The 10,524-nt window shown below is 51.9% G+C and overlaps 1 protein-coding gene across 1 annotated transcript in view; it reads left to right on the top strand.

The window, feature by feature from the left end:
* The window catches only part of TDRD12 (tudor domain containing 12), a 55,032-nt gene that overhangs the window by 42,419 nt on the left and 2,089 nt on the right, over positions 1-10,524 (top strand). Inside the window, exons 22-30 of the mRNA XM_044256258.1 lie at positions 59-246; positions 959-1,169; positions 2,510-2,602; positions 4,700-4,872; positions 8,148-8,257; positions 9,664-9,724; positions 9,813-9,926; positions 10,011-10,164; positions 10,248-10,314. Of these exons, the coding sequence (XP_044112193.1) occupies positions 59-246; positions 959-1,169; positions 2,510-2,602; positions 4,700-4,872; positions 8,148-8,257; positions 9,664-9,724; positions 9,813-9,926; positions 10,011-10,164; positions 10,248-10,314 (1,171 nt within the window). The remainder of the gene's footprint in view (positions 1-58; positions 247-958; positions 1,170-2,509; positions 2,603-4,699; positions 4,873-8,147; positions 8,258-9,663; positions 9,725-9,812; positions 9,927-10,010; positions 10,165-10,247; positions 10,315-10,524) is intronic.

Genomic DNA, 10,524 nt, shown 5'->3' on the forward strand with positions numbered 1-10,524 from the left:
TAGCTTTTCAGTTTAGATTGAGTTTATTTTCTGAATATATTTGTTGATTATTTTTCAGATAATACCCTTTTATATTTTGAATGCAACACATTACTTTGGTCGTATAGTTGACAAACAGATGGATCTTTATGCAAGTCTTAGTGCTGAAATGAATGAGTATTTTAAGGGTAACAGCAACAAAATGACTGTTGAAAAGGTGGAGAAACTTGGATTATATGGATTAGCAGAAAAAACACTATTTCACAGGTAAAAGGTCTATGTATTTCATCTCTAAGAGCTCTGAAGTGTGGGCAACTTTATGTGGTATCGAATCCCTGTTTGCGTCTGTGTCTGTCTGCCCCGGTATGCACGGACACCCTGGGGGGGGGTGGCAGTGGTGCTTCCCGCCCCCCGCCCAGCTTCCTGGCACAGTTCTGCAGCCGAGACTTGTCCGACCCTGGGCTCCTGAGCACAGAGCGCAGAAGGCGGGGTGGTTCTGGAGCCGTCCCTCTGCTGCCTCTGTGCACGCCTCCACCTCCCCTCGCGCTCCCGGGATTCCCGTGAAACAGGTCCCTCTTACAGCAGAGCAGGCTGAGTTGCCGTGGGGTGACATGGGCTGTGCGGCATGGGCTCCGCCGGGCAGCCTGCCTCGGCCTGCTCACCCCCTCCCCTGCCACTCCTGGCTGCGCTCCGGGGAGCCTCGGAGAAAGGTGGAGACTTCACTAGACTGAGTTGATTTTCATTGTGTTGTCCGATAAAGGGATATTCTCTAGTCAAAAGTCCTGTGCATTTTTTATACTTCTCTGTACTTGAACTAAGCAAGCCCTTCGGAGTGTCCTTGAGGGCTCCAGCTCATTTTTATTTTTATTCCCCACGGGAAAGAACCTTGCGGTTTAGAGTCTTCTCTAATGAGTAGGCGGAGGCGAGGACGATTTTCCTCTGGGATCTCTGGGACACTGAAGCCACGGGTGTCCTCCAGGGTGGAGGTGCTGGAGATGAGCCAAAAAGAAGACACCTGGGCTGCGGACAACGTCCTGGTGAAGTTCATAGATGAAGGCCGGACCGGACTCGTCACGAGAGGCCAACTGCTGCATCTCCCGGAACACTTCCACACTCTGCCCCCCCAGGCGGTGGAGTTTATTGTTTGCAGAGTGAAACCTGCGGACAATGAAGTAGAATGGAATCCAAAGGTAAGTTCTTTTGGCTTTTCGCACTTTGTTGACTTTCAGAATATGCACAGAATTGAGGTTCATTTAGAGTGTTGAGTTTGGGTAAGTTGCCTCGTGTTCTCAGCCTTGTAAGGTGGCCTCGTCCTTGGTAGTGCACACAGTCCTCGAGTCCGCCTAAGATACGCGTCGCGATGAAACGAGTTATCTGTCCGCTTGAGAGCACCAAGTGGACACCCCATCAAAGGGGAGCAGAGGCCAGGTCATTTCCTTCGGGTTGGGAAGGCGGGCAAGAGAAGAGAGCACAGAAAGGGCATGTCCTCTGGGCCCTTCAGGATGTGTGGCTAGAATGTCCCCACATAGACCAGATGAGGCACCGCAGGTGGAGAGAACTCACGGTACACGGAAGAGCCATCCTGGGGGGAACTCACGTGGCTCACCAGCCAGGCAGAGACCCAGACCACACAGCTGGTCCCGCTGGTCAGCAGAGCCATGAGTCGTCTTCCCGATGATGTGCTTGACCCTTCAAAGAAGGGTTACGTTTCAGATAATCTGGTCGGTAGGACGTGAAGTGAGCCATTGCAGTTGGCAAAGGAAAGGTAATAAACAAGGTCAGACATGGTCCAGGGAGTGAACAGGTGAGTGTTTGCACAATACGGGATGAACTCACAGCACTGCTGCTGGCGGGTCGTAAACATACTCCTTACTCAGTAGCGCTCTTTCTCCCTCTGCAAAGTATTTACAGTGTCCGCTGTGGGCTGGTGCCACTGGGCTCTGGGAATGTAGCCATAAGCAAGAAGGCTGTGGTTCTTGTCTCCAGGAAACCTCTGGTCTGTCAAGATAGTCACCACAAGTATTTCTTAAAAAGGGGCCTCTGGAAATGAGGCAGGTTTTCCCCATGCCTGTTCTTTCACATGACTGTGCAAGGGATGGAGGCAGCCGGCTCCCTCCCGTCTGCTTTATGCGAGTGCAGATGGGCCTGCGGGAGAGGAGAGCAGCCAGGGCTGGGGATGGGGGACACGGAAGCCCGGGCCCCTCGGCCCCAGGGTCTCTTCCGCCTCCGTGAGCTTCCAAAGATGGACTTGTGGACCGTTCACAGGGGAGAGCAAGGACACATGGCCTCAGTGGGGAACATCCAGTTTGGGGGGGTCCAGAGGTGCCATCTGCCTCTGTCCTTACTCAGCTCCCCTGTTCATGTCCCATGTCCACGCAGCGGCACGATGGCCTCTGTGACCTGCCTCCCGGGGTGGGCGTGAGGCTCAAGCAAAATGCATGGAAACGATTTTTGCAAGACTCTGCAGCATAACCAGAATGAGGTATTCTCCTCAGGCTTCCGAGAAATTATCTCAGTGGTTTTCTCCTAGGTTACTAGGTACATTCATCATAAAATAATTGGAAAATTGCATGATGCCAAAGTGATACTGGCTTTAGGGAACACGGTGTGGATCGACCCAATGGTGAGTGTGCAGTTCTTTTTCATTTCCTAAAAAGATTTTTTTCACTTAGAGGGGGCACATGAATGGGGGAGGGGTAGAGGGAGCAGCAGGCTTCCCGCTGAGCAGGGAGCCCAAAGTGGGGCCCAACCTCAGGATCCTGAGATTATGACCTGAGCCGAAGTCAGATGCTTAACCACCAGAGCCACCCAGGCACCCTGAGTATGCGGTTGTCTTGAAAGAAATCTGGTTTTGGATGGACCCCTAAAATTATTCTAATTTGTGACTTGAATAATGGTTTGCCTCAAATAAAGGAGGCTTTGGGGGCGTGCTGTGTGTTAGGGAGAGTTGCTTTTTTCCATGTTATTTGGGTCATGAACTTGGTTGCAGGGTTTTTTGTTGTTGTTTAAGGGAGTCCTTTCTTTGTAAGCCAACCAGGGAGACAAGCTCCGTGAAACTCCCCTTGTTACATACAACAGTCTCTGATGCGCACCGTTCTGTTCCACGTTCTTTCAAGTGTTGGTTGTCCACCGCTAAAACAGTGTCACCGTCCCTGTCCACACCGCTGGGGAAGGCCTGTGTCAGAACGGGGTCCCTGCGTGGGATCAGTCACATCAAGGACGCCAGTCCTTGGGCTTTCGGAGCTCAGTTTTGTTAGTTTACCGTGTCCGCCTTGTTCCTGTACCAAATATCTATTGAGCATCTGCTGTGTGCGAGGTCCTGTGTGGGACTCGGAGTCTCTCTGAACAGAAACTCTGACCTCGAGGAGCTGGTGTAGGGCCGCCAGGGCTGAGTGCCAGACCGGGATGTGTGTCAGTGGGGGCTCCGCTCATCCCCCTCTCTGGCTGCTCGCACCCCAAGAATCCACTTTTCAAGCCAAAGTTCTGCTCCATTGGACTTAAATCTTAATCAGTGTTCATAACATTTGAAAGAGATCATTCAGGGGCGCCTGGGTGGTTCAATGGGTTAAAGCCTCTGCCTTCAGCTCAGGTCATGATCCCAGGGTCCTGGGATCGAGCCCCGCATCAGGGCTCTCTGCTTGGTAGGGAACCTGCTTCCTCCTTTCTCTCTCTGCCTACTTGTGATCTCTGTCTGTCAAATAAATAAATAAAATCTTCAAAAAATAAAAAATTTTAAAAATTTAAAAAAGAGATCAGTTCATAAAGTTGTTTTGCTGAAAGTTATTTTGATGAAATTGGAAAAGCCTTAACACTTACAAAGAGGAGTTTGGGTGTAAGACTTGAGTGTAGAAGAGAGAATGATTTTTAATGGAGAAGATAAAGATTGCCAATACAGGTCAAATGAAGATTTGGGGTCTTGGTTTATATAATAGCCAATATTCTTGTTCTCTATTGGAGGAAAAAAAGTGGAAACTGAGCTGAGGGAAGATGCTTAGCCAGCTGAGCCCCCCAGGTGCACCAAAAATGGAAGCTCTATTAAGAGATTTTCTAATATAATAGCTCAGAAAATAAGCATAAAAAGAAATTCATTGGCATTGCATTTAGAGTAGTGGCGTCGATGGCACAGTACGGGGGAGACGGACCCCCAGACTGCTCGGCCCTCAGTTTGAGTGGAGAAAAGCTCTCCTGCCATTCCCAGATGGGCACACATTCCCGGGGTTCACTTAGGAAGGTACTCCGGCTGGTCTCGGCCTGGGTCCCCTCCTGCTGCCGTGAAAGGGATGCCCAGTCCTGGGTCTGCACCTCCCACCAGGGGGAATCGCAGTGTTGTAGAACCTCCTATTTTGTGTAAATTAAGAAGGATGAGAATATTTTGGTTGCAGAATAACCAGTGGAGGAAACCGGAGAGAACGTGGGATTTAGGGCTGTGGTGTAGGCCTCTCCTGGCCATTGACGTTTCTGAGCCTTAGGGACCTTGTTAAGAGAGGTCTAGGGATTTTTGGAGGCCGCCAGCTCCAGCCCGCATCATACCTCGGCAGTGTGGGAGTGGGCTCCGGAGGAATCTCACATGTTACCTCAGGAAATCAGCGGGAAGCCGCAGGGGGAGCCCACATGCGCCCAGTGTGACACCGTGAGGTCGAGAGGTCATATGAGTGCATTTTCCATTGATTTGAAAGTTCAAAGTCTGATTGCTGCAAATGGACTTTCTCTTTGATTCAAGGTGCACATTACAAAACTTTCCAATTTGAAGACCTCTGTTATTGATTATAACGTTCGTACTGAAATTCTGTCGATGGGAATGGGCATCGACAACTCCGAGCACATAGAACAGCTGAAGACGTTCCGTGAGGGAGCTAAGATGCCGCCCGGTGAAGAAGGCCCGAGCCAGGCCCTGTGAGTGAGTTTTTGTCTCCCTTTTGGAAGTGCCATTTTGTGGGACCAGAGCTCAGGAGCTGAGAGACTTTTTTGTTGTTGTTTCCGGAAGTTGAATAGGTTCCTGAGTTTTCATGTTTCCGTCCCTGAGCGTCCGTCATTTCTCAGATTCGGGGAAGCTGATTTTCATCCATCCTCCCATGCACAGTTCTGGTTTGGACGGAATATTGTAAAACCAGCCCCGAGTGTGTTGTTGCACCCGTCTCTCTTACAGACTAAGTTTTCGTTCACTGCTGACGGATGCACAGGAAAGCACTGTGTAGTGAGTGTGGTCCGGTGCGTGTTCTGAGCACAGAGGCCGACCCTGGGTGGGGAGGATGCGCGCTCGCCCCACTGCCGGCCGCTCCCTCCCCGAGGGCTGCCTTCACGGCGGCCGGAGCGTGCTCCTCTTCCCGGGTTGTGCTTTGAGGGAGTGCAGCAGCCGCTCTTCTCTCCGGCTTCCTGAGTTCAGCGCAGTTGGTGAAGCTGTCCCGGGCTGCGCCTGTGGCTGTGGATCGTAACTGCCGCGTGAGATCTGCCGTGCGAACGTGCCACAGCTCTGGGCCGCTCCGGGCGGCCCTGACGACGGGCTCCCCTGTGCGTCCCGGGCGCCCACTGCCTCGCGGAGCCCTCATCAGACTGACGCCGGGTAGCGATCCCCGTCGGCTGTCCCCGTCCACGCTTCCACAAGCCAGACGTGGGAGAGCCTGAGAGTCACTGGAAAAGCAACCCCGCAAAGTGGTCACAGAGCAGACTCAGTTACCCCTTGATGACGGGAACGGGAAGCGAGGTGCTGGGACGAGCGCAGAAAGGCGGGGAGAACCGTGGGTGCGGGGCTCAGAGCTGTCCCGCCTGGGAGCCTGGGGGACCCTGTGGCCATCTGCAAGCACTGGGTTTGTGCCATGAGGAGGTATTGAGCAGAGGAATAATTTCGTCAGAAGATCCTTGGCTACCGTGTTGAGAAGAGGCTGGGATGGGGGACAAAGGCTGTGCCAGGAGTTCAGGACGTGGTGCCGGTGGCTCGGGCCGGGGCAGCTTCGTGGAGGTGGCGAGAAGTAGCTGGTTTCCGAATGCGCTTCTGGGGGTGTTGTGGTCTCAGGGCGGCCGCTGGCAGCTCTGGGTCCTGACAGCCCGGACCTGGATGAGAGCTCGAAGGAGTGAGTGTCAAAGTCCGAGGGCTGAGCCCCAGGGATCCAGTGTGGGGAGCCCCAAGGGGAGCCTGGGAAGGAGCGGCAGTGGCGGCGGAAGACGAGCCCAGGGAGGGCAGACACTCAGGCTGCAGGAGAGGGGCTGGCTCGGAGCAGGGAGCCAGGGGCCTGCCGGACGTCACCAGGGGGCCCGACCAGTGAGCATGGCTAGCCGGGCACGGGGTCAGCCTGGGGCCTCCGGGGACTGATGAGCACAGCAGAGTTTCAAAGAACATGGCAAAGGTTAAAATACTTCAGTGTGAAGTTAATTTTTATCTTAATGAATTTGGATGCCTGTGGGATTAGGAGACATGTCCCTTTCTACACATTTTCAGGAAACAAAAATTGCTGCATGCTTGTTTATAAGCTACTCTTTTAAAAACAAAGATGTCATTAGGGTTCAGAAGCTTTGATGACCATGAGGCTTGGTCAGTTCTGTGAAGCACGGCAGCTGTACCTGAGCCCCGGCTCCGTTCTGCACCGGCCCTCTGCACACTCGGTTTTGCGTGTGTGCAACAGCCTGTCCCTGGTGGGCACACGCACAAGGTGGGCGAGCAGAGGACCGCGCACGAGGTGCTACAGATCAGAGACTCCGGTTCAGGAGTGGGATTGGGGAGCTGCGGTGGTGGTCGGGATCAGAACGAGGAGAAAGGCGCCGTTCTTCCAGCAGGCTGGGGAAGAGGACAGATCCTGGGGACGGGAAAGCTCTGGAAGCCACCGGGGCTTGGTGACTGACAGACGGTGGGGCTGGGATTGCAGAGCCCTGGGCAGGAGGGTTTTGGCATCGTGGACGGTGTCACAGTGCTGGTATGGGAGAAGGAGATCATAAGTTGGTTTGGGACACGTCACATTGAAGGATGATGGAAAGCATAAGCCTGGAGCTCAGGAAAAGCAGTTGGGGAAGACTCGTTTGCTGGGAGTGGAGGAGAGTCACTGTTCGGGGAGTGTGTGATGAAGGACGGAAGCCCAGTGGACGAGGGTGTGGTGGGGGAGAGAGAGCCGTGGGGAAGAGAGAAGGGGTTGGAGGGCCTGGGGCTGCACCGTGGGAAGGACGGGGCCTGGGGGACCGGTCCCTGCCTGCGTGGTTGGAACACGAGACGCGGTCTTCACCATTTGTGGGGTGCCGCTCACAGGCTTCATGTGTGTTGAGTGGAAGTCCCCTTGGACACCCATGCACACCCCCCACACCATAAGTATGGGTACGTCTGCGTGTGTGCGTGTGTGTGTGTGTGTGTGTGTGTGTACGCCCACACACGTGCACGTGTTTGTGTGGCCTTGCTCCTTTAGGCTTGAATCCTCTCCGAAAGGATGCACACAAAATGAATTACGTTGTTGCCCATGAGAAGGCAGTGGGGTGGCTGGGGAACAGGAACTAGAGGGAGATTTTTCACTGTGTAAGACTTTGTCATTTTTTTTTTTTAAAGACCTTTTCATTTATTTCAAAACACTGAACCACATGAAAGTGGTTATCTGCTCAAAACAATTTTTTTTTTTATTTTTAAAGAGTGCAGCAACCCTCTAAGTACTGATATGGAGTGATCTATCTCTAGTTGTTACGTGTAATCAAGGGAGCAGAGAAGTGAATGGAGTAGGTTCCTGGGTGTTTAAATGGCGCCTGTGTATGTTTTCGACACAGATGGCATTGTGTGCTTCTTTGTGCAAAGAATGTTTCTAGAAGTAAGGGGGTGTTTTGGGGAGGAGGAACTGAGGAGCTCAGGCAGGGGCACAGAGATGCCTTTACTTCTCCCCTTTTATCCATTTCGAAGTGGGTCACAGGACTGGTTATTCTCGAAGTTAAAGGATTTGAAAGGGAACTTTTTTGGTAAACGAGTTAATGTACTTACCAGCCTGCCTGTATCGATGATCTGCTCTAGACTCGCCATGAGGGGCGCCGCAGTGAGCAGAGTGGGTGGCCCTGCCCGGCCTCCAGGAGCAGAGTCGGGACCCCGGGGCCCGTCTGACGTCTGACGGTTGCTGCCTGCCTTCCTCCTCTTGGCGGGTGGGCCCCCTAGAGAGCCCGAGATTGCTTTCCCTTGGACTCTGAGTTAACCTTCGCCTCTTCCTGTCCAGCGCTCCTTCTCCAGCAGAAGATGCTGCTCGTTTGCAGAGCCCACAGCGAGAGGACAGCGGCTCAGAAGGAGGGGCTGACTCTGAGACGAAGCCAGAAAACCAAAAGCATGGTTGGTGATTGAGTACATGGCTCACTTAGGGCCTTCGGCTTAGGTCATGATCTCAGGGTTCTGGGGTCGAGCCCCTTGTCAGGGCTTCCTGGTAAGCAGGGAGTCTGCTTTTCCCTCTTCCTCTGCCCCTCCCCCTCGCTCATGCTTTCTGTCTCTCAAATGAAGTTTTTAAAAAAATCTTTAAAAAAAACATGGCTTGGGACGCCTGGGTGGCTCAGTGGGTTAAGCATCTGCCTTCAGCTCAGATCATGATCCCAGAGTCCTGGGATCGAGCCCCGCATCATGCTCCCTGCTCAGTGGAGAGCTTGCTTCTCCCTCTCCCCCTGCTGCTCCCCCTGCTTGTGCATGCTCTCTCTTTCTCTCTGACAAATAAATAAAATCTTTTTTAAAAAGTGGCTCACTTAAAATCATGAAAGCTTGGAAGTTTTCCAGTATTGAGGCTTTCTACTTTTAGATGAATTCTATAGAAAGGGACATAAACTGGTATCTATTATTGACAATTCCGCTTCCAAAATTTTTTTAATAGCTTTCCCCGTTTAGTTCATTGTAATGTTCATGCAGGGAAGCGCACACAGCCCGTCACAATTACGTGTGTACCCATGGCCACTGACTGCCCCCAGCTGAGGCGGCTGAACATTCCCACAGCCCAGGACTCTCCCGCCCGCATCTTCCCCTCCTGAAACCCTTCCCCGGGACCAGTCGTGACGTCCACCGCCATCAGTTCGGAAGAGTTCTGCTGAGTCAGAAGCCCGGGGTGGACGCTCTGGAGGCCTCTCCCCCTCGGCGTTGTCTGGGAGATTCATGCAGGATTCCAAGGAGTGGTGGTTCCTTCTGTACCTTCTCCCCGTTGAGCGCTGTTCTGTGATAAGAACCCACCACAGGTTATCTGTCTGTTCACCTGTTGGTAGACACTGAGGCTGTTTGCAGTTTTTGACTGTGATTAAAGCTGCCATGAACATTCTTGCTGCATCTTCAGATGGAAGATTCGGGGGTTTCAGACCGAGCAGTTCAAATGGCGGGTTTTTTTGGGGTGGGGGGAAGCGTCGTGTTCAGCGCTGGTTCCTTGCATAGACTGGCGACCAGATTCCTTCCCCTCTGGTGGGCTGTCTCCGGGCCTCGTGGGTGAAGGTGGCCGCCAGCGGTGATGCCCCTCTGTTTCAGAGTAACTTTAATTACCTGATGGTTTAATTATAGTATTTGTCAGAGCCCATTTTTTATAATTCTACTAAATGTGGTGCATGTTAATCTTTTCTAATTATTCTTTGCAAGTGGATACGTGGAAATTGACACTCTTTGTAAGTTGTTCCTTGGCTAAAAGCTGCATCAAGTGCAAGAAGTACAGATAGGTACGTGGAGTATATGGTCACATGTAAGTAATTTACTGGCATGTTTGACTCTCTGCCCAGAAACTTTACCTGAAAACACGAGCGATTCTTCCCTTCCCAGAACCACAGAGCCTCTGAAAAGGTACATCCCCGCAATGGCCGAGGTCAGCTTCCCTCCATGCCTAGTGAGTGAATCGTGTGCCCATGTAAGCCATTGTCTTCTCTCCTAGCTTCCACCCACAGATAAAGTGGTTCCAGAAAGATGATGTGGTCATCCTGAAGATAAGAATAAGGAATGTAAGAGATTACAAATGTAAATATTTCCAGGATAGAGTTGTTTTCAGGTAGGTTTGTTTATGTCTTTTAGAGTGAAATCGGAAATCACTTTGAACATGGTAAAAGACTGGCTTTTCTCCCTGTACACCTAGTGGCTGGGCAGGAGAGAAGTTTTACTTGGCTGACATGGAGCTGCAGGCCAACATAGCAAAAGATGCCTGCAAATGCACGATCGTGAATGAGGAGCCTGTGATCACTCTTGCAAAAGAGACCAGGGGACCTTGGTGTGGCTTACTCAAACAGAAAGTGAGTGGAAATGAACCGTGACTAGTCTCAGTGGCCTGAGCATGACTTACTCTGTATTAAATGTCACCTGTTCTTTTGAACAGAATCCTAATGTGGCTTTTGATTTCGATCACTGGGAAGAATGTGAAGAGGACAGCCAGCTCCCGCAGGGTAAGATGGGGTGCGCCCACCTCCTGGGGAGTTACAGGTGCTGAAGGCCATGTCTGAGGACTGCGGCCCTTGTGGCAACGGGTCTTTACCGTGAAGCCCTTAGGAATTGGTTTTCTCCTTGTGGTCAATCTTGGTGCTAAATGTTCTGGTTCAAGGAGGCATCAACTTTTAATTATAAGCAACCTTCTTATAACACCTTTACAGATTTTC

This window comes from Neovison vison, chromosome 7 (assembly GCF_020171115.1).
Source record: "Neovison vison isolate M4711 chromosome 7, ASM_NN_V1, whole genome shotgun sequence".
In the NCBI taxonomy this organism is placed as follows: domain Eukaryota; kingdom Metazoa; phylum Chordata; class Mammalia; order Carnivora; family Mustelidae; genus Neogale; species Neogale vison.